The sequence below is a fragment of the Myotis lucifugus genome, unplaced genomic scaffold (genome assembly GCF_000147115.1).
Source record: "Myotis lucifugus unplaced genomic scaffold, Myoluc2.0 scaffold_207, whole genome shotgun sequence".
NCBI lineage: Eukaryota > Metazoa > Chordata > Mammalia > Chiroptera > Vespertilionidae > Myotis > Myotis lucifugus.
In genome coordinates, this window is record NW_005871255.1 from 1,548,317 (window position 1) to 1,568,964 (window position 20,648).

Consider the following 20,648-nt stretch of genomic DNA (forward strand, 5'->3'; position numbering starts at 1 on the left):
GAAGTTTCTGTTCAAAAATCGTATCTTTTATGTTGCCTTTCTTGACCACACAGAATTATAGTCCTGTAGCACTTTATTTTTATCTCTAACATAATGTTTATTCTATATTGAAACTAACTTAGGGACTTCTTAAGGATAGCAAGCATCTAGATCTTATTAACTTCTGTATTGCCACAGAAGAGTACCTGGAATATAGATTTTCATAATTACCTGTGGGATAAATATATTGAAAGTAAAGTAAAAGAGAACTCAGCTCACAGTCTACAGAGCTCTTGTGTTGTCTTGTGAACAGCAAATTGAGGTGGTTAAGAACTTGATTTCTGAAGTCAGGCATATGTGGGTTCGAACCCACCCTGTAACACTAGCTGTGGCTGTTTCCTTACCTATAAAGTGGCGATGATAGGGTATCTATGAGAATTAAATGTCAAGTACATATCAATGCTTGCTACATTGTAATAATTTTAAGCTATTATTAAGTGTGTAATGTATTTTTAATGAATAATGGTAATACTCTATTAGGTATATCTGTAGTCAGATATGAGGTATGAGAATAGCATGTTTTCCTAAGAGAACCCTTTCTCAACCAAGCTGATTACATCTTCCCAGCAACAGTGACTATCAACCTGTTCTGTTATCAATGAGGAGGGAGAAGAGTATCTGTTATCTTTCCTGTTATCTATTACTAGAGGCCCAGAGCGAGAATTTGTGCATGGGTGGGGTCCAGCTGGCCCTCCCTGATTGGGGCCCATCGGGCCAGGCCTGCGGGTGGGGGGGGGGGTCACGGGCGGTTGGCCGGCTGGCCCCACCCCCAATTGGGGTGTTGGGGGCTGGGCTGGCCAGGAGGGGTGCCGATCGGGGCCTGGATCAGGCTGGTTGGCTGCCGCAGTGTGCGTCATAGCCACCGGTCATTCCAGTCGTTCTGGTCATTCCGCCGTTCTGGTCACTGGGCTTTTATATATATAGATTTTTATTTATTGTTATTGTTAGTGCCCTTGGGATTCATTCTACCCTTTATTAAAAACTGAGTTTAGACATGAACAGGGATACCAAAAAGGAAATCAAACTTGAAGAATAAGAACGGAGAAACCCAGGATAAGGATAAAAGTATTTGGATTAAGAGTCCAAGGAAAGTAGAATCTAAGAAAGGTTCTCTTTCATTCCATAATTCATCAAGTATTATTGTCCCCGACTCTATTCAGGGCACAGTGGGAACAGGGCAAGGATATTATAATTGTTTAAGGCCTAATTTCTCACTGTAAAGATTTTTTTTAATTGCATACTTGAGATAATTGTAAATTTACATGCAATTGTAAGAAATAATTACAGAGAGATCCCTTGTACATCAGTACAGGATTTTAAGTCTTATTGGTAATGAGGTGAGATAGTTCTTTGTATAACTGGTGTAAAATCACGGGTAGAAAGCACTTCATGAATTGGAAAAGCTGGGATTTCTCTGCTTGAAGCTGCAGCAAATAAAGTTCTTATGTAGGTGTCAGTTTTAAGCCAAACCTCAAAGGATGAGTGTAATTATATTAGGTTAGGAATGGAACGAGACAGTGGGAAAGCCAAGATCCAGGTGAAAGGGAGGACCTGGGTTCCTTTAGGGAATTTGGTAAATAATCTAGATTTCTTAACTGCACACGTCACTTCTTATAAATTGGTTCTCTTACCTCAAGTTTTTAGAACTCAAGTAATTGTGAGCCTATTGTTAATCTCAGGTCTGACTGTTACATTTTCTGTTTTTTGTTTTTTTTTTAAAATATATTTTATTGATTTTTCACAGAGAGGAAGGGAGAGGGATAGAAAGTTAGAAACATCGATGAGAGAGAAACATCGATCAGCTGCCTCTTGCATACCCCCGACTGGGGATGTGCCCGCAACCAAGGTACATGCCCTTGACTGGAATCGAACCGGGGAATCTTCAGCCCACAGGGCGACACTCTATCCACTGAGCCAAACCGGTCAGGGCACATTTTCTGTTTTTGATATAGAATAACCTGATTCTGCGGAGAGTCTGACTTACTGAAAAAGTTTTTCTTTTGCTTTTAGAATGACAGTAGAGAACGGCATGAGCACAGCAACGAAAGGCGGAGGCGGGGCAACCCTGAGCCATTATCTAATGGAGGACCTCAGGGTAACACACTGCAGGTGGTGGAACAAGATGAAGAAGAAGATGAGGAGCTGACACTGAAATATGGCGCCAAACATGTGATCATGCTCTTTGTCCCCGTGACTCTCTGTATGGTGGTGGTGGTGGCTACCATCAAATCCGTCAGCTTTTATACCCGGAAGGATGGGCAGTTGTATGTATGAATGTTTTGTTTTATTATTCTCAAGGTCATCATAGCTTTTCTTCATTGCATGTCATTATCTTGAAGGCCTCTGCACTGAAGGGGCATGAAGGCCAGAGAGTTCTTTCAGTCAAAAGCAATTGAGAGTGAGGCGTTATTTATTACTTGATGCTTTAAGTCAGTGGTTCTCAACCTTCCTAATGCCTCGACCCTTTAATACAGTTCCTCATGTTGTGGTGACCCCCAATTTCATTGTTACAAATTGAACATAATTAAAGCATAGTGATTAATCACAAAACAATATGTAATTATATATGTGTTTTCCGAAGGTCTTAGGCGACCCCTGTGAAAGGGTCGTTCGACCCCCAAAGGGGTCACGACCCACAGGTTGAGAACCGCTGCTTTAAGTAGAGAAAATGAAAGCTACAGAATTATATTTCCTGTATGCTGTCACTAAGGGCTGAATTTATTTGTAATGAGCCAGTAAAGCATTAAATAGTAATCTTTCCCATCTCAGGGCCATTGAGCCCATTATTCTTTGCGTGGAATGTTCTTGCTTTTTCTAATTTAGGTGGATTATGTCCTAGCATCCTTCTGATCTTGGCTTAAATGTTAATTCCAAATATAAAGGCTCTGATCCTACTAATAAAATTAGGTACTTTCTTATAGAAACCTGTTCTTTTTCACTTGTAACAATATGCAAATATAAATTTATTTACATGATTTACTCAACACCTGGTTTCCTTCTGTACTGTAAGTGTTATCAGAGCACTTTGTTTCCAGGATGAGGTATGTAATAAAAGTTGTTAAATGAAAGGATGAAGAATTCATACAAACTGGCACTCTCTACTCTTGGGGAACTGTTGTGTAGATTCTCTGGTGCTGTTGGTGTCAGCCCTTGATTCTTATGTCACCTAGTTCTGTCTCTAGGACCCTAGTGAGGCTCAAACAAGTTTTAAATGGATTTTTAAAAAAACATATTTTATTGATTTTTACAGAGAGAAAAGGAGAGAGATAGTTAGTAACATCGATGAGAGAGAAACATCGATCAGCTGCCTCCTACACATCTCCTCCTGGGGATGTGCCCACAACCCAGGTACATGCCCTTGACCGGAATCGAACCTGGGACCTTTCAGTCCGCAGACCGACGCTCTATCCACTGAGCCAAACCGGTTTCGGCTTAAATGGATTTTAGAACTTGAAAGTGGCAAGTACCTGAAAAACTACATGGGGTTCTGAAAGCCAAGCTATTAATTTTTGAAAGAAAGACTAAGACAATGAGTAACGGCAGATAATAGAGATAATAGCTAAAAGAGATTAATATTCTCTGTATAAATTAGATTTAACTTGGTTACATATTATAGAACAGGGATTAGTAAGTCATAGTCCACAGAGCAGCTCTGCTTGTCACCTATTTTTGTAAATAAAGTTTTACTGGAATACAACCATGTCCATTCTTTTATATATTGTCTCTGCCTGCTTTTATATGATAATGGCAGAGTTGAGTGGTTGCAGCAGAGGCCATATCACCCACAAAACTTAAAATATATACTCTCTAGTCCTTTGCAGAAAGTTTGCTGACCCCGTTATAGAAAATCAAACAGCTGGCTTAAATGATATACATGCTTCATCTCTCTCTGATGGAGTAGTGCAGCGCTGGTCAGTCAGTTTGGAATAGTGGCTTCACATTCATCAAGGATTCAGGCTCCTTTCTTTCTTCTTTATTGCTATACTCTAGGTTATCTCAGGGTCTATACTCTAGGTTATTATGGGTGCTGGAGCCCTAGCCTTCATTCAGACAGCAGGAAGGAGTAGGGAAGAAAAGGACATAAAACATCTCTCTCAGCAGAATTAACTCTTTCTTAGAAGTTCCACACAATATATCTGCTTATAACTCATTGGCCATTACTTAGTCTCATGGCCACACCTGACTATAAGGGAGTCAGAACTAAAATCTTTTAGCTGGGAACATTGGCACCAAGAATAAACGTGTTTTTGTGTGAATGAGAAACAAGGGGAAATGGATATGTGACATTATCTCAAGACAACCCCAGTTGCAGTCACCCTGAAGATGAAAGATAATAATTATAAACCATATGACTTCCTCTGACTATCCCTTGTATCCTCAGTAGTTTATATGGCAGAATCTGGTTATTTAGCAAATCCTAATAAGCTGTGGAGAAAGAATATTTGATGAGGTAATTGTTTCAGGATAAGCATCCACTAGATGGAGTCAGGGTCTGGTTCACAACTCTCCATATCTTAGACATCTTCTTTTATTTTGAAGCCCTATTTTTGACTAGCTATTTTTCTTAGGTTAAAACTTCTTGGCTAGGTTGATGAGATGGGCAGAAGTGATATATCATTTGAATCAAGGAAACAAAACTCAAGTTGGAGAGAGTATATGGCTTGGGATATCTATCCACTAACACTTATCTGGGGCTTTGTGTTTTGTTTTGTTCTAGAATCTATACTCCGTTCACAGAAGACACCGAGACTGTGGGCCAGAGAGCCCTGCACTCGATTCTGAATGCTGCTATCATGATCAGCGTCATTGTTGTCATGACTATTCTCCTGGTGGCTCTATATAAATACAGGTGCTATAAGGTGAGCATGAGAGACAGAGCTTTGCTTTCCACCATATTCTTATGATTGGGTTTTCTATCTATACTTGGTCTAGTAAAGAAAAAGGTCTTAACCCTGGATGGTGTGGCTCAGTGATTGGAGTGACAGCTTGCAAAGGGTCGCAGGTTCGATTCCTGGTCATGGGCACATACCTGGGTTGTAGGTTCATTGCCAGCCCCAGTCAGGAGCATGTGCGGGAGGTAATCAATCGATGTGTCTCTTTCACATTGATGTTTCTCTCTCTATCCCCCCCATTCACTCTCTCTAAAAATCAGTGGAAAAAAATATCCTCCGGTGAGGATTAACAACAACAAAAAATACATATTAAAATAACAAATTAAGCCCTAACTGGTTTGGCTCAATGGATAGAGCGTCGGCCTGCGGACTCAAGGGTCCCAGGTTCAATTCCAGTCAAGGGCATGTACCTTGGTTGCGGGCACATACCCAGTAGGGAGTGTGCAGGAGGCAGCTGATCAATGTTTCTCTCTCGTCGATGTTTCTAACTCTCTATCCCTCTCCCTTCCTCTCTGTAAAAAAACCAATAAAATATATTAAAAAAAACACACACAAATGAACTTATTTTACCTATTGACTTGAAAAGATTAATCTAGCCTTTTTTTTGTGAAGTCACTAAACCAATATGTGTCAATAATGATTAGAAAAAGTTTCTAGACTTTGATTCAGTAATTTTGCTTTCATGATTTATTCTGAAGAAAGAACTACAAATGCTGAAAATATTTCCATGCTGGGATATTCATCCTAGCACAAATTATAATAATAAAAAAAAAAGAGAGAGGAATCGAAGATGGCGGCATAGGTAAACACCGGAGACTGCCTCCGTAAACAACCACTTCAAAAATACAACTAAAAGACGGAACGGACATCAACCAGAACCACAGGAAGGCTGGCTGAGGAGAGACTCTTCAACTAGAAGGAAAAACAACAGCATTCCGAGGCTCAGAGGAGGCGCAGTGTGGAAAATTTAAAGGTACGGTGGTGCGGTGGTACGTGCGCAAAGCGGGCTGGTGGCTGAGGGCGCGGTTGTCGTTTTCAATCAGGAGGGAGTCTCAGACTCTGGGCTACAGATCCGGGCGAGTCTCTAGGGACCCAGACTCAAACGGGAGAAGCGGGACTGTCTGGCTACGGTCCCTCCGAGGTTTGCAGCGGTTACGGGGACAGAGAGGCAGAGCCCCTGGGGACGGACTGAGAGCGGCCATAACTGCTCCCTCCCCCCGCCCTGTTGATCCCGCCCCGCCCAAGCCCTGCGCACAGCCATTTGCCGATCGCCTCAGGCAAAGGCTGGATTAGCGCCTCCCCAGAAGACAGACGTTTTCCACACAGCTGATTCCTACAGCCAGTCGGCCTGGTGGTCAAATCCCTCTAGTGTTAACTACAACAATTAAGGCTTGGCTAGAACAAGACTGCGCACAAAGACCACAAGGGGGTGCACCAAGAAAGCATAAAAGATGCGGAGACAAAAAAACATGACACAAATGGAGGATATGGAGCTAAGAATCGCAATTTTGAGGGCTTGCTATAAACTTGAGCAGAGCCTCACGAAAACTAATGAGACCCTCGATGCTACGATAAAGAAATTAGAAAGTAAGCATACACGGACTGAAATAAAGAATATTATACCCAATAGCAGACCAGAGGAGCACAAGAATCAAACCAAAGATTCGACAAAAAACACCCAACTGGAAAAGCAAAATGAAAAAAGAATCCGAAAGTGTGAAGATAGTGTAAGGAGCCTCTGGGACAGCTTCAAGCGGACTAATATCAGAATAATAGGGGTGCCAGAAGATGAGAGACAGCAAGATATTGAAAACCTATTTCAAGAAATAATGGCAGAAAACTTCCCCCACCTGCTGAAAGAAATGGACTTACAGGTCCAAGAAGCGCAGAGAACCCCAAACAAAAGGAATCCAAAGAGGACCACACCAAGACACATCATAATTAAAATGCCAAGAGCAAAAGACAAAGAGAGAATCTTAAAAGCAGCAAGAGAAAGAGACTCAATTACCTACAAGGGAATACCCATACGACTGTCAGCTGATTTCTCAACAGAAACTTTGCAGGCCAGAAGGGAATGGCAAGAAATATTCAAAGTGCTGAATACCAAGAACCTACAACCAAGATTACTTTATCCAGCAAAGCTATCATTCAGAATTGAAGGTCAGATAAAGTGCTTCACAGATAAGGAAAAGCTAAAGGAGTTCATCACCACTAAACCAGTATTACACGAAATGCTGAAAGGTATCCTTTAAGAAGAGGAAGAAGAAAAAGGTAAAGATACAAATTGTGAACAACAAACATGCATCTATCAACAAGTGAATCTAAGAATCAAGTGAATAAATAATCTGATGTACAGAATGAACTGGTGATTATAATGAATCAGGGACATAGAAAGGGAATGGACTGACTATTCTTGGGGGGGAAAGGGGAATGGGAGATTCGGGAAGAGACTGGACAAAAATCGTGCACCTATGGATGAGGACAGTGGGTGGGGAGTGAGGGCGGAGGGTGGGGCGGGTACTGGAAGGAGGGGAGTTATTGGGGGGGGGAAAGAAGAACAAATGTAATCTGAACAATAAAAATTTAATTAAAAAAAATAAAAAAAATAAAAATAAAAAAAAGAAACACTGACAAATTCATGCATAAGGAAAAGGTTAAATTGTTGGTTCATCTATATAAATATAATATTACTGCCATTTAAAAATATATTTGGTGGCAGAATATATCTGTGACAAAAAATTAAGTGTTAAAATGCAGAATGTAAAACTATTATTACTTGGTTCTGATTTTTAAATTTTGTTGTTGTTGTTAACCCTCACCTGAGGATATTTTTTCCATTGATTTTCAGAGGTGGTAGAAGGGAGGGAGGGAAAAGGAAGGAAGTGGGGAGGGAGGGAGGGAGGGAGGGAGGGAGAGGGGGAAGGAAGGTGAGAGAGAAAACATTGATGTAAGAGAGACACATTAATTGGTTGCCTCACACATGTGTCCCAACCAGAGTGGGGATCAATGCTCCAACCCACTGAGCCACCCAGGCCAGGGCAATGCTGTGTTTCTAAATAAACAACATCTTCATGTTCCCTTGCTAAAAATCAAAACAAAACAAAATAACAAGGTAAAAAGCATTTCTCAAAAAGGATGAGAATTTCCAATTTTTAATATTTACTCCAGCCTTTAATGTGGAGCCTAATATGGAATAGCAGTATACATCTTCCACTCGTTAAAGCTTTTCTGTCCTATGATATTGTATATGCTCTTTAAGTTTTGTAACTTGGATTATTTCAAAGCTCAGGCTTGTGAGTATGAAGGGGCACGATGCAAGTAAGGAGATACCTTTCTGCTCAAGTTCTGTTGTTTTTTGTTTTTGTTTTTTCCAGATGCAATAGAGTAAGAGCTCCCTTTAGAATATTTTGTTGAAGTGGAAGTATTTAGAGGGAAATGTACAGGTATCTTCAGGTTACTTTGATATGTAGGAGAGATGGATAGAAATGTTACAAAGCAAGTGTAGCAAAACGTGAGTATAGAATTTAGGTAGTACATGGGTGTTCACTGTAAAAATCTTTAAACTTTGCTGTGTTCAAAATTTTTTTGTAATAGAATGTTTGTGGGAGAACACCAGAAGTTAAATTTGATAAAGTTTTTTAAAGAAAGAGAGACAGCAAAACTAAGTAATTTTTCTTTTTTTATTTCAGAGAGGAAGGAAGAGGGAGAGAGAGAGAAACATCAATGATGAGAGAGACTCATTGATGGCTGCCTCCTGCACGCCCCCCACTGGGGATCAAGCCCGCAACCTGGGCATGTGCCCCCGACCAGAATCGAACCTGGGACCCTTGAGTCCTCAAGCCAATGCTCTACCACCGAGCCAAACTGGCTAGGGCAAAGTAATTTTTTAAAAAGAATTCATAATCACAGATCACCTTGGGTGATCAAAACAGAACCACAAGAGCAAATGAACATAAATCCTAATCATATCTAGACTTTACAAGCTTAGAGTCTGATTATCTGAACAACTGGATCTGGAGGTTAGGGTTGGGAGATTTAGAAAAAATGAAGACAAAACAATATTCTTGATTTGGAGGTTTTCTTTCTCTCCTTTTTTCAAGGTTCGATTTGATCTGTTCTGGTTAAGAGATATGTTTGGAAATGTTATTAAGTAGCTCCTTCTGTCATTGAGTAATAAAGTTCATTGAAATTAAGCAAATAATGTTTCTATGCACCTTGGAATAATTTCACTTTTGGTTAGAAGTTCTTGACAATTTATCATGCTTATTCTGTTTTTAAAAACTCCATGCTTTTAGGTTGTATAGTATTTTCCCAAATATACCCATTACATGAAATTATCATTTAAAATTTTTATCTTGTGTAACAGATTATAAAAATCAAAATCTGACCTATTACTCACATTAATAAACTGAACCTGAGTAATAGAGACTAATATTTATATAGTACTCTGAATTCTGCGTGATAATGATTTTCAAAGAATTCGTAATAATAATACATTTGTAATGGAAAATAAATGTAGAAAGCATTGCAATACTTATTGAAACTTAACAATCTGAATGGTTTTGTCAAATGGTTATGTAGTTTAAAAAGCCTATTTTCTCTTACAGTTAATGTATACATGCAAAGGTCATCTAACTGAATAGCTGATTTTCCAGTTTATTGAATGTTATTTATCAATTATCTTATTTCATTTAATTTATTTTTTATTCCAGGAACACTACAAATTTCCTCCACTGAAAATATTGCTGCTTTAAAGTTTAAATGTCAACTGTTGACCCTATTGATAATTTGGCATTTTAGAATTCATTGTTTTTAAAATTTTATCTATTCCCAAAGGAATGAGAGTCTATATATGTCTTGCTGAAATTTCTATTTACCATTATGAGTTGTTCAGCCCCAAAGAGTTCTATATAAAAATGCACTGAGCCCTAACTGGTTTGGCTCAGTGGATAGAGCGTTGGCCTGCAGACTGAAGGGTCCTGGGTTCAATTCCAGCCAAGGGCCCATGCCCGGGTTGTGGGCTCGATCCCCACTAAGGGAAGTGCAGGAGGCAGCCAATCAATGAGTCTCTCTCATCGTTGGTGTTTCTATCTATCTCTCCCTCTCCCTTCCTCTCTGAAATCAATTAAAAAAATACATATATATATATATTATAAAAAAGAAAGAATGCACTGAACCCAAAGCCATATGTGTTCAGCCATTTGAAAAGAATAACATATGCAGAAATAATATACTATTTTTGAAGAAAGAAATTTGCAATTTATTTTGGTCATGGGCTCTCTTATTTATATTGAAATTCTTTTCTAGGTCATCCATGCCTGGCTTATCATTTCATCTCTATTGTTGCTGTTCTTTTTCTCATTCATTTATTTGGGGTAAGTGGTGAAATACTTGGTCTATTTTTCAGAAATTAATTCTGTTAAAGCCATGTCCTTTATTGATGAGTTACTCTTAAATTATAATTGTTTCCATATGTAGGTCATACTTGGTATACATAAGACAAGTTAATATAAGTAGGGATATTCTTTTATTGATCCTTGCTTATAATAAGTAGAACTGAAAGAACTCAAGACTATAATCAGTTCTAAGCCTTTTTTAGTGAAGAACTTACCTAATTATTTTAATAAAGAATTTTTTAAAAGTCTATAAATCAGATTGTTAAAGGATTTCAAGAAAGTGTATGCATGATTTAATTGCTTTCCAATTTTTTATATTGTTTTATAAGTTGTTTTTTCTCTCAAATGAAATCTTATTTGAAAATTTCACATATAAAATAGAAAAAGTAGAACTATCTGTTGAAAAGAGTAGAGAGGCTCAGAGATTTGCCAGGCTCAGAGATTTCTCAACCCCAGTGACTGAATCAAGTTTGTAAATCATTGGGATAGATCTTATATTAGGAACAGAAGCAATAAAACTAATACATAAATTGCCCCAGCCTGGTGGCTCACTTGGTTGGAGCATTGTCCCTTACACCAAAAAAAGGTTGCAGGTTTGATTCCAGGTCAGGGTACATACCTAGGTTGCCAGTTTGATCCTGGGTTGGGCACGTAAGGGAGGCAACCGATTGATGTTTCTCTCTCCCCTCTCTCTCTCTGCACCCCTTTCCCTTCCTGTCTCTCTAAAATCAATAAGCATATCCTCAAGTGAGGATTTAAAAAAACAACAACTAATGCATAAATGGAAAAGTTTGGTAGAGGCATTGGGAATAAGGACAGACAAAAGAAACAAATGTGAGAATCTGCAAGAACTCGGTGGTTTTCTAGAAAAAAAGAAAAGTTCAAAACTGCCACTGAAGCAGTAGAAAATCTAAATAGAGGTAAAAAGAAACAGCAGAAAGTTGTTGAAAAGGTTTCCATCCTACCTACCAATTAAAATAGTACCAGGCACAAATAGTTTCATATTAAACCTTCTAGGACTGGAAAATTCTAATAGTATTTTAACTGTTCCAAAACATAGAAAAAGAAGAAAAGCTTCCAGAATCATTTTATGAAGCCAACATAACATTGATACAAAAAAAAACACCCCATAAATTATAAAGTAAAAGGAAACAGTAGACCAATTCCATTTATTGATAGAAAAGGAATAACTAAATATTACACAGGATTCAGAAATACATTGGAGGAAAATATATTATGACCAAGTGGAGTTTGTTTGCAGAACGGAAGGTTGTTTCATTATTAGCAAATTTCAATATAAGTCACTGTGTTACTAGGCCATCATCTTTACATGCTAAAAGGCATTTGATGAAATTCAGCACATGTTCTTGATCAAATCCTATAAAAAACCAAACATATGATTACTTCTTTACCATCATAAAATGTACGAATCTCACCTAAAGGTCATTATCACCTCATAGGGAAGTAGAGGCATTCCTATTAATGTCAGGAACAAGATGGGGATTTCCTTTATCACTATTCACTGCTATTGTCTGCCATTGCTCTGGAGGGAATAGTAAACACAACTAAATGAGAGAGAAATAAAACAAGAGCTATAGAATTTGTAAAAGATGGTTAAATTATCAATATTTGGAGATAAAATGATCATTTACTTGGTTTCAGAACTAACCAAAAGACAATTATAATCACTAAGTATAGTTGGATTAATATTCTAATCTGGTAAGGTTGCAGGGAAGTAAACAAACACACAATGGTGTATAACTTTTTTAAAAATATGTATTTATTTCAGAGAGATGAAAGAAGAGGTTGAGAGGGAAAGATCAATGATAAGAGAGAATCAATATGCTGCCTCCTGCATACCTCCTACTAGGGATGAAACTGTGAACCGTGACTTCCAGGTTCATGTGTCAATGCTCAACCACTGAGCATACCAGCCAGGCTGGTGTATAACTTGTAAGAGCAGTTTGGCAAAGCCATTAACATTTTCAATGTATATGCACTGAACTTAGTAATTTAAAAGATAATAATTGTAGAATTGTTTCTAATGGCAAAAGAATGGAATCAGTCTAAATATCAATCAATAGAAAACTGATTAAATAAATTATGGTACATCCATACAATAAAGCCATTAAAAGAATGTGGCAGCTCTGATATACTAATGTGGAAAATTCTTCATTATTTTAGGAGGAAAAAGCCTGGTATAGAACAGTGTAATAATATGCTATCATTTGTGTCTAATAAAGAAGTGTATATATGATATAGATGTTCTCTAAAAGGATACACATGAGCCTGGCTGGTGTGCTCAGCGGTTGAGTGTCGAACCAGGAAACAAGAGGTTGTTGGTTCAATTCCTGGTTGGGGCACATGCCAGGTTGCAGGCTTGATCCCCAGTAGAGGGCATGCAGGAGGTAGTTAATCGATGATTCTCTCTCATCATTGATGTTTCTATCTCCCTCTCCCTTCTCTCTCTATAAAAATCAATAAAAACATATTCTTAAAAAACCTACTTATATAAGGATCCTGGGTGTAACATCACGTCCCGAAGCTTAACCAACCAGAAGGAAGTCAGTCCTGCAGGGGTCATCTTGGAAACGGCTGCGCCCTCCCCCAGCTGTTTCCTGAGGTGCGAGGTTTCAGGCAGGAACCCGCCCTCGGAGCGGAGTGTGGAAATACTGAGTCCTGGGTTGCCTTGCCAAGGGCTGCACCCTCCCTGAGGTGTTTCCCACGAGGCCTGAGGGAAGAACCCACCCTTGGAGCGCCAGAAGTGCCCAGCAGCAGTCAGTCCTGGGTTGCTGAGGCGGAGGCCACAGTGTGATAGAACTCTGGGTCTGGCCCAATAGGGGGCGTGGCCGGCCTTCAAACCAGACCCTGACAGGAGGGAGGAGGGAGCCCCATTCCTCACGGAATCGACAGGTGGCCAGCTTGCTGTCAGGGGCCTGCCAGCTAGGAATCCTATTCACCTGCATATCTGTATAAAGTTTTAATACATTATTTTAGAGTTCGTAGTGGTACTGTTTTACCCACAGCATCTACAGGAATTGCTACAAATTTACTTCTCGGTGGAAGCACCTTTCATTCCCAATATAAATTACCGATTCCATTAAATGAAACTTCAATTTCTAGACTCAATATAAAGAGTGAAGTTGCTAAAACTATTAAAAAGGCCCAACTTCTCATTATTGATGAATGCACCATGGCATCCAGTCATGCTATAAATGCCATAGACAGATTACTAAGAGAAATTATGAGTCTGAATGTTGTATTTGGTGGGAAAGTTCTTCTTGGAGGGGATTTTCGACATGTCTCAGTATTGTGCCACATGCTATGTGATCGGCCATAGTACAAACGAGTTTAAAGTACTGCAATGTTTGGGGATGTTTCAGAAAGTTGTCTCTTACATCAAATATGAGATCAGAGGATTCTGCTTATAGTGGATGGTTAGTAAAACTTGGAGATGGCAAACTTGATAGCAGTTTTCATTTAGGAATGGATATTATTGAAATCCCCTGTGAAATGATTTGTAATGGATCTATTATTGAAGCTACCTTTGGAAATACTATATCTATAGATAATATTAAAAATATATCTAAACGTGCAATTCTTTGTCCAAAAATGAGCATGTTCAAAAATTAAATGAAGAAATTTTGGATATACTCGATGGAGATTTTTACACATATTTGAGTGATGATTCTATTGATTCCACAAATGATGCTGAAAAGGAAAATTTTCCCATCGAATTTCTTAATAGTATTACTCCTTCGGGAATGCCGGGTCATAAATTAAAATTGAAAGTGGGTGCAATCATTATGCTGTTGAGAAATCTCAATAGTAAATGGGGTCTTTGTAATGGTACCAGATTTATTATCAAAAGATTACGACCTAACATTATCGAAGCTGAAGTATTAACAGGATCTGCAGAGGGAGAGGTTGTTCTGATTCCAAGAATTGATTTGTCCCCATCTGACACTGGCCTCCCATTTAAATTGATTCAACGACGGTTTCCCGTGATGCCAGCATTTGTGATGACTATTAATAAATCACAAGGACAAACTCTGGACAGAGTAGGCATATTCCTACCTGAACGCGTTTTTGCACGTGGTCAGTTATATGTTGCTTTCTCTCGAGTTTGAAGAGCATGTGACGTTATAGTTAAAGTTCTAAATACTTCATCACAAGGGAAATTAGTCAAGCACTTTGAACGTGTTTTCACTCTTAATGTGGTGTACAGGGAGATATTAGAATAAGTTTAATCACTTTATCAGTCATTGTTTGCATCACTGTTGTTTTTATATCATGTTTTTGTTGTTTTCATATCATGTTTTTGTTGTTTTTATATCATGCCTCTGTTGTTGTTATATCCTTTTGTTACTGTTTATTTATTAATTTATATATCATTTTCATATACATTTTACTAATTTCCTTTCATCTCTCACACTTCTATTATAGAGAAAGGGCAAATAGCAATATTAAAATATCTCCACTAATTAATTCCCTTTTAATGTGCACGAATTTCGTGCACCGGGCTACTAGTTAAAAAATAAAAGAATGCACATGAAATTATAATAGTGCTTTCCTTTGTAGAGGGGAACTATGGGAGGAAAACTTTTCATAGTATATGATGTGAATTTTTATATGTTATGCATGTATTACCTAGCCAAAGATTAATAATAATTTATGTGGGGTGGGTATTTAGTGCTAGGATATCTAAAATACTTAATACAAATAGCTACATTGTCCAGAAATTTCAACAGTTTTTTTAATTTTCAAAATCTCAAAACCATCTTTCTGGATAGTTCTGGAACCCAAAGTTTGTGTTTAAATTAAATGGGTGCTTTCTTTCTCATTTACCCAAGGTATCTTTTTTACATGTAATTTCTTTATTTTTAGACTAGAGACCTGATGCACGAAATTCGTGCAAGAGTAGGCCTTTCTTCTCCCAGCTGCCAGCACCGGCTTCACTCTGGCACCCGGGACCTGGGCTTCCCTCACTGTCCTGGCTTCATCTGAAAGGATATCCAGTCTAATTAGCATATTATGCTTTTATTATTATAGATGGTGGAATCCCCTCTCCCCTCCCAATTAAAATAGTATTTTTCTTCATTATAAAAATGGCCCTGGCTGAGTAGCTCATTTGGTTAGAGTGTCATCCCAGTACGCCAAGGTTTTGGGTTTGATGTTCAGTCCGGGCACATACAAGAACCAACCAATGAATGGAACAACAAATCAATATTCCTCTCTCTTTCTCTCTATCTCTCTCACACTCTCTGAAATCATTTTTTAAAAACACGACTAAGCATTCATTGTAAAAAAAAAACTATTTCACAAAATTATAAAGAGAAAAGTAGTAGAAAAATAACGAGATTCCCGTCATCTAAAGATAAGTCCTGCATCCTTTCAGGAGTTATATATCGATATATTGCTCTTCCTACTCACACACTGTTTCATAAATGAGCTTTTTTTTAAGGCAGCGGTGTCGTGTGTGTGTGTGTGTGTGTGTGTGTGTGTGTGTGTATGTCTTTTAATGGATTTATAAATTTCATCTTATGAAGATAGTAGAGGTCCGGTGCATGAATGCCTGGACGGGTGGGATCTGGGCAGATCAGGCTGGGGCAGCCAGGGGGAAGGGACTTGGGCGGTTGGCCAGCCCCGCCTCCTGGGCCTCACCTCCTGGCCAAACTCCCAGTCGAACTCCTGGTTGAGGGGACAATTTGCATATTAGCCTTTTTTTAAAAATATATTTTTATTGATTTTTAGAGAGAGAGGAAGGGAAAGGGAGAGATAGAAACATTGATGAGAGAGAAAGTCATCGATTGGCTGAAATCTGGGCATGTGCCCTGACTGGGAATCGAACTGGCTACCTCTTGGTTCCTGTGTCAATGCTCAACTGCTGAGCCACACCAGCCAGGCAGCATATTAGCCTTTTATTATATAGGATCATACATCCTAGCTAGAAAATTAATTGTTCATGTTTCATTTTTGTCAATTTTAGGTATTTTATTTATCTATTTTAATATTTTAATGCATTTTATTTGAACAGATAGCAAGTGTTCTACCATAACATATCTACCATAGATTTTGGGGGAAAACATGTTTTTTAAAAAATGAAGTGCTGGTTTTTTCATAAAATTTCTACACTCTCTAATCCTGCCCAGAATTAAAACCAGCATTACAGGTGACTACATGAATCATTCCTCCCATCCCTTTGTTATAATTTCAGATATTTTAAACGAGAGTTTCCCAAATTGTAGAATTAGTTATTTTAGGTGGTATATGGCCTTGTTTAGTTTTTGTACTTATTTTTATAGGTATGGTCTATGCTTCTGGTTTCCCATTTATATGAATGATACAGCTTTCTGTTAAAATAACTTGAGGAGAAAAGTGAATTAATTTAAAGAAAAATGTTAACATAATAGCACAGTTGATACAAGATATGCTAAAAATATGAAGGTGGGATATGAATATCTAATGATTGGGAACCATAGTTCTAAACTGTTTTGATAAAAATTATTATACATAAATCTTTTTATATCTCTTTCATTTTTTTCAGGGAAGTGTTTAAAACCTATAATGTTGCCGTAGACTACATTACTATTGCCCTCCTGATCTGGAATTTTGGTGTGGTGGGAATGATTGCCATTCATTGGAAAGGTCCACTGCGACTCCAGCAGGCGTATCTCATCATGATCAGTGCCCTCATGGCCCTGGTATTTATCAAGTACCTCCCAGAATGGACTGCGTGGCTCATCTTGGCTGTGATTTCAGTATATGGTAAAACCCGGGATTGACTTTTCTTTTTTCTTTTTTTTTATCACAGAGATACCTGACCTGGTGTATTTTCCTTCCTCTTCCAGTTATCTTGACTTATGAAAATGATAATGATTATATCCCACAGCCCTTCAGTAAATAGTTAATTAACGATGGCATCTTTTTCATATAAAGATTTCAATTTTTTGAGGTTAACATCTTTAAAAATATTTTATTACTGCCTCCAGTTTAACTCAGTGATACAGATTTCTGGTCAGGAGACTTAGATTCATATCCTATCTGTGCCACTGACAGCCTTTGTGACCTTAGGAATGTGACTCAGCCTATTTGAGCCTCAGTTGCTTCATTTGGAAAATGGGAACAATGCTTCCCAGAATTTGTAAGCACTAACAGAGTGCTCAACACATAAAATGCTCATTTTAGTTTTTAAAAATATATACTTTTATTGATTTCAGAGAGAAGAGGAGAGGGAGAGAGATAGAAACATTAATGATGAGAGAGAATCACTGATCGGCTGCCTCCTGCAATGGGGGATCGAGCCCCAACCTGGGCATGTGCACAGATTGGGAATCAAATCGTGACCTCCTGGTTCATAGGTCAACACTCAAGCCCTGAGCCACACTGGCTGGGCTCACTTAATTTTTAAAATAAAAATTAGGTTATCTGCTTTTTATAAGGCACTTGGGTAGAATTATTCTTTTAAAAATAAAACTTATTTGGGCAGTATGAGATTCAAATTCATAAACAACCAGTGTTACATGGGTCCTGAACAGTCAGAATGTGCCTTAGCCACGAATAACCAAGGCAGCTGTACAAGTGTGTACTCTGTGGCTATTGCCCTGCATGAAAGCCACAAAAAGAGATCCATTTTTAGAGGTCAGTATGTGGTTTCTACATTATAAGTAGGTAGTGCTTTTTTATTCCTATACAGTTGCTTATTAAAAAATGTCAAGGGACCTATATTAGGAAACCTCATCATCCCAAATTGAGTGTCGAAGAAAAGTGTATGGAAATAGAATTGGATTGGTTCCGTGCTCATATAAAACTAAAGTCATATGCCCTCTATGCCTGACTTTAGGTTATCTTGTCTAAGCCACCATCTGACTGTCCCACTCGACTGGTAGCTATGACACTCAATGACCACCAGGGTGCAGACGCTCCAACCAGTAGCTGTGATGCGCACTGACCACCAGGAGGCAGATACTCAATGCAGGAGCTGCCGAGCTGTGGTGACTTGGCAGCTGCGGTTCTAGGGTGACACACCCGGAACCAGAGAGGAGGGAGCCCAATTACAGTGTGTGTCACCTGAGAACCGACCTCCAGCAATCCATGACCCCTCGGGAGATGTTGGAGAGCCAGTTTCGGCCTGATCCCCGCAGGCCAGTCCAAGGGACCCCACCAGTGCACGAATCCGTGACCAGGCCTCTAGGAAAATAGAATAGTACTTGATGATTTGCAAAGTACTCATCAATTATTCCATAGCTATGATTAAGAGTGTCAGTGCTGTACTTCATCCAATCAGTAACTAATAAATACTTTGTAGTCAAAGATTTTACTAATATGTTCTGTTCAGTGCCATTGTCAACAATCACATTTTGCTAAGAAACCTGAAGTTTATATAGGTGAAGTATTTGCCCAAGCTTACCCTGTTTGATGTAGAATTGGAATCCCAAGATCAGTATTTTTTTCTACTACATTACACTGTTTTTCCCATCAACCCTTTATTTCCTTCAAATATGATACAAATAATTACCTCTACAGAGCTTTGAGTTCCTTTAAAATGCAAAACTTTTGTGTCTAATATTTAGAGCAGTGATTTTCAACCTTTTTCATCTCATGGCACACATAAATTAATACTAAAATTCTGAGGCACACCAAAAAATATTTAGGAACACAACAAATTTCTCTTCTTATCCAAAACAAATTGAAGTGGAAGCAGTGAGAGTAGCAATTTCTGTGTGTGTGTGTCTGTGTGTGTGTGTGTATTATATTATTTTTAGTAGTAGTAGTAGTAGTTTACAAGGCATGACCATTTGCAGGCATGAGATGTTTTACTTAAATGCATCGGAATGATTGGAATGTCACCATAAGCTATCAAGTTTTCCTTTAAAATGTAGCTCTACCTGTTTTATATTTTTAAATGTTTGAAATTATTTTCCATATTCTGAATTTTCATGATAGAAAATGTAAGAACAACTGCAGTTATTGGAAAGAGATGGTGGTAGAATCAAGACTAATTTAGACCAAAAAAAAAAAAAAAAGAAGAATTTAGGCATATTGCTTCCTCTCTCAGTTGGTATTTTTGTGAAAACAGGTATACTCTAAGACCTAAATATTTATGAAGTGCTTTTGACAGGAAAACTAAAGAAATGCTAAACTCTCTCATAGAAAAGTTTATTATTTTATTTTGTTTAAATTTACTGCCCTTTTATTTCAAGTACCCATAAGTAGTACATATACTATTTTTTAAAAGGAGAGAAGATTAATCTCTTGTCTGCTCTTCATATTTTGAAAAGTTCAATCAAATACCCTCTATTAAATTCCTCTTAGAATAAAGCTCCTATTTGTGGCTCATGGGTATGGTTTGTTTGCAAATGGCTTGTCCCTGTTTTCTGCTTATTGGACATTGACAATTACTCTAGAATAGTTCTGTCTTGCAATTATCTCTGCCTCTTTTCTTCAAACTGGGAAAAGTTATTCCTAGAACCCAATAATGATACATTGTAAACTAACCGAATAGCGTCAGAACCAAAATAAAATTTGCACAGATCTGTAGGGTTTTGATTAGGTTGCCCCCCATACCAGTTTACCTGCTATTTATTTCATATTCATTCAACATCTTTTAAAAAATAGTTTATTGATTTTAGAGAGAGAGAAAGGGAGAGGGAGCGAGAAACATCAATGTGATAGCCTAACATCGATCGGCTGCCTCCTGCATGTTCCCTGCTGGGGATTGAGGCAGTGACCCCAGAGTGTGTCCTGACTGGGAATTGAACCAGCAACCTTTCAGTGCACGGGAAGACACCCACCCAACTGAGCCACACTAGCCAGGGCCATTTCACATCTTTTTGTTTAAAAAAAAATTAAATATTCTCCATTGGCTAATTTCTCTCTAACACACCTACTTACAAGTTTAGCCAATACATTTTTTCAGATTTCTTTTCTATTTTTCTCTTTCTAGATTTAGTGGCTGTTTTGTGTCCAAAAGGCCCACTTCGTATGCTGGTTGAAACAGCTCAGGAAAGAAATGAAACTCTCTTTCCGGCTCTCATTTACTCCTGTAAGTATGTTGGAATGGTATTAAATTAGGAAGCAGCTTAGAGTTTATAGGAACTGAAACATGTGACTAGGTCATTATCATGGTACTTTGTCTCATCTTAAATGCAAGCATTTTAATGGAACTCCTGCAGATCTCTGTTTCCTTGCAAATTATTACCTTCCACTTGACATGGTAGAGAGAGAAGTAATAATTAAAGTTTTTTTAAAAAATAGGTTTTTATTGATATTAGAGAGAAAGAGAGAGAGAGAAACATAGATCGACTGCCTCCTGCACTCA

At 38.2% G+C, this 20,648-nt stretch overlaps 1 protein-coding gene across 13 annotated transcripts in view; it reads left to right on the forward strand.

Moving 5' to 3' along the window:
* PSEN1 (presenilin 1) overlaps positions 1-20,648 on the forward strand; it is a 69,788-nt gene that overhangs the window by 32,344 nt on the left and 16,796 nt on the right. For all 13 annotated transcript variants that reach the window (XM_006097603.3, XM_006097601.3, XM_014463346.2 and 10 more), the window contains 5 exons: positions 2,050-2,303; positions 4,757-4,898; positions 10,239-10,306; positions 16,875-17,095; positions 20,274-20,372. In XM_006097603.3, coding sequence (XP_006097665.2) covers positions 2,050-2,303; positions 4,757-4,898; positions 10,239-10,306; positions 16,875-17,095; positions 20,274-20,372 — 784 coding nt within the window. The remainder of the gene's footprint in view (positions 1-2,049; positions 2,304-4,756; positions 4,899-10,238; positions 10,307-16,874; positions 17,096-20,273; positions 20,373-20,648) is intronic.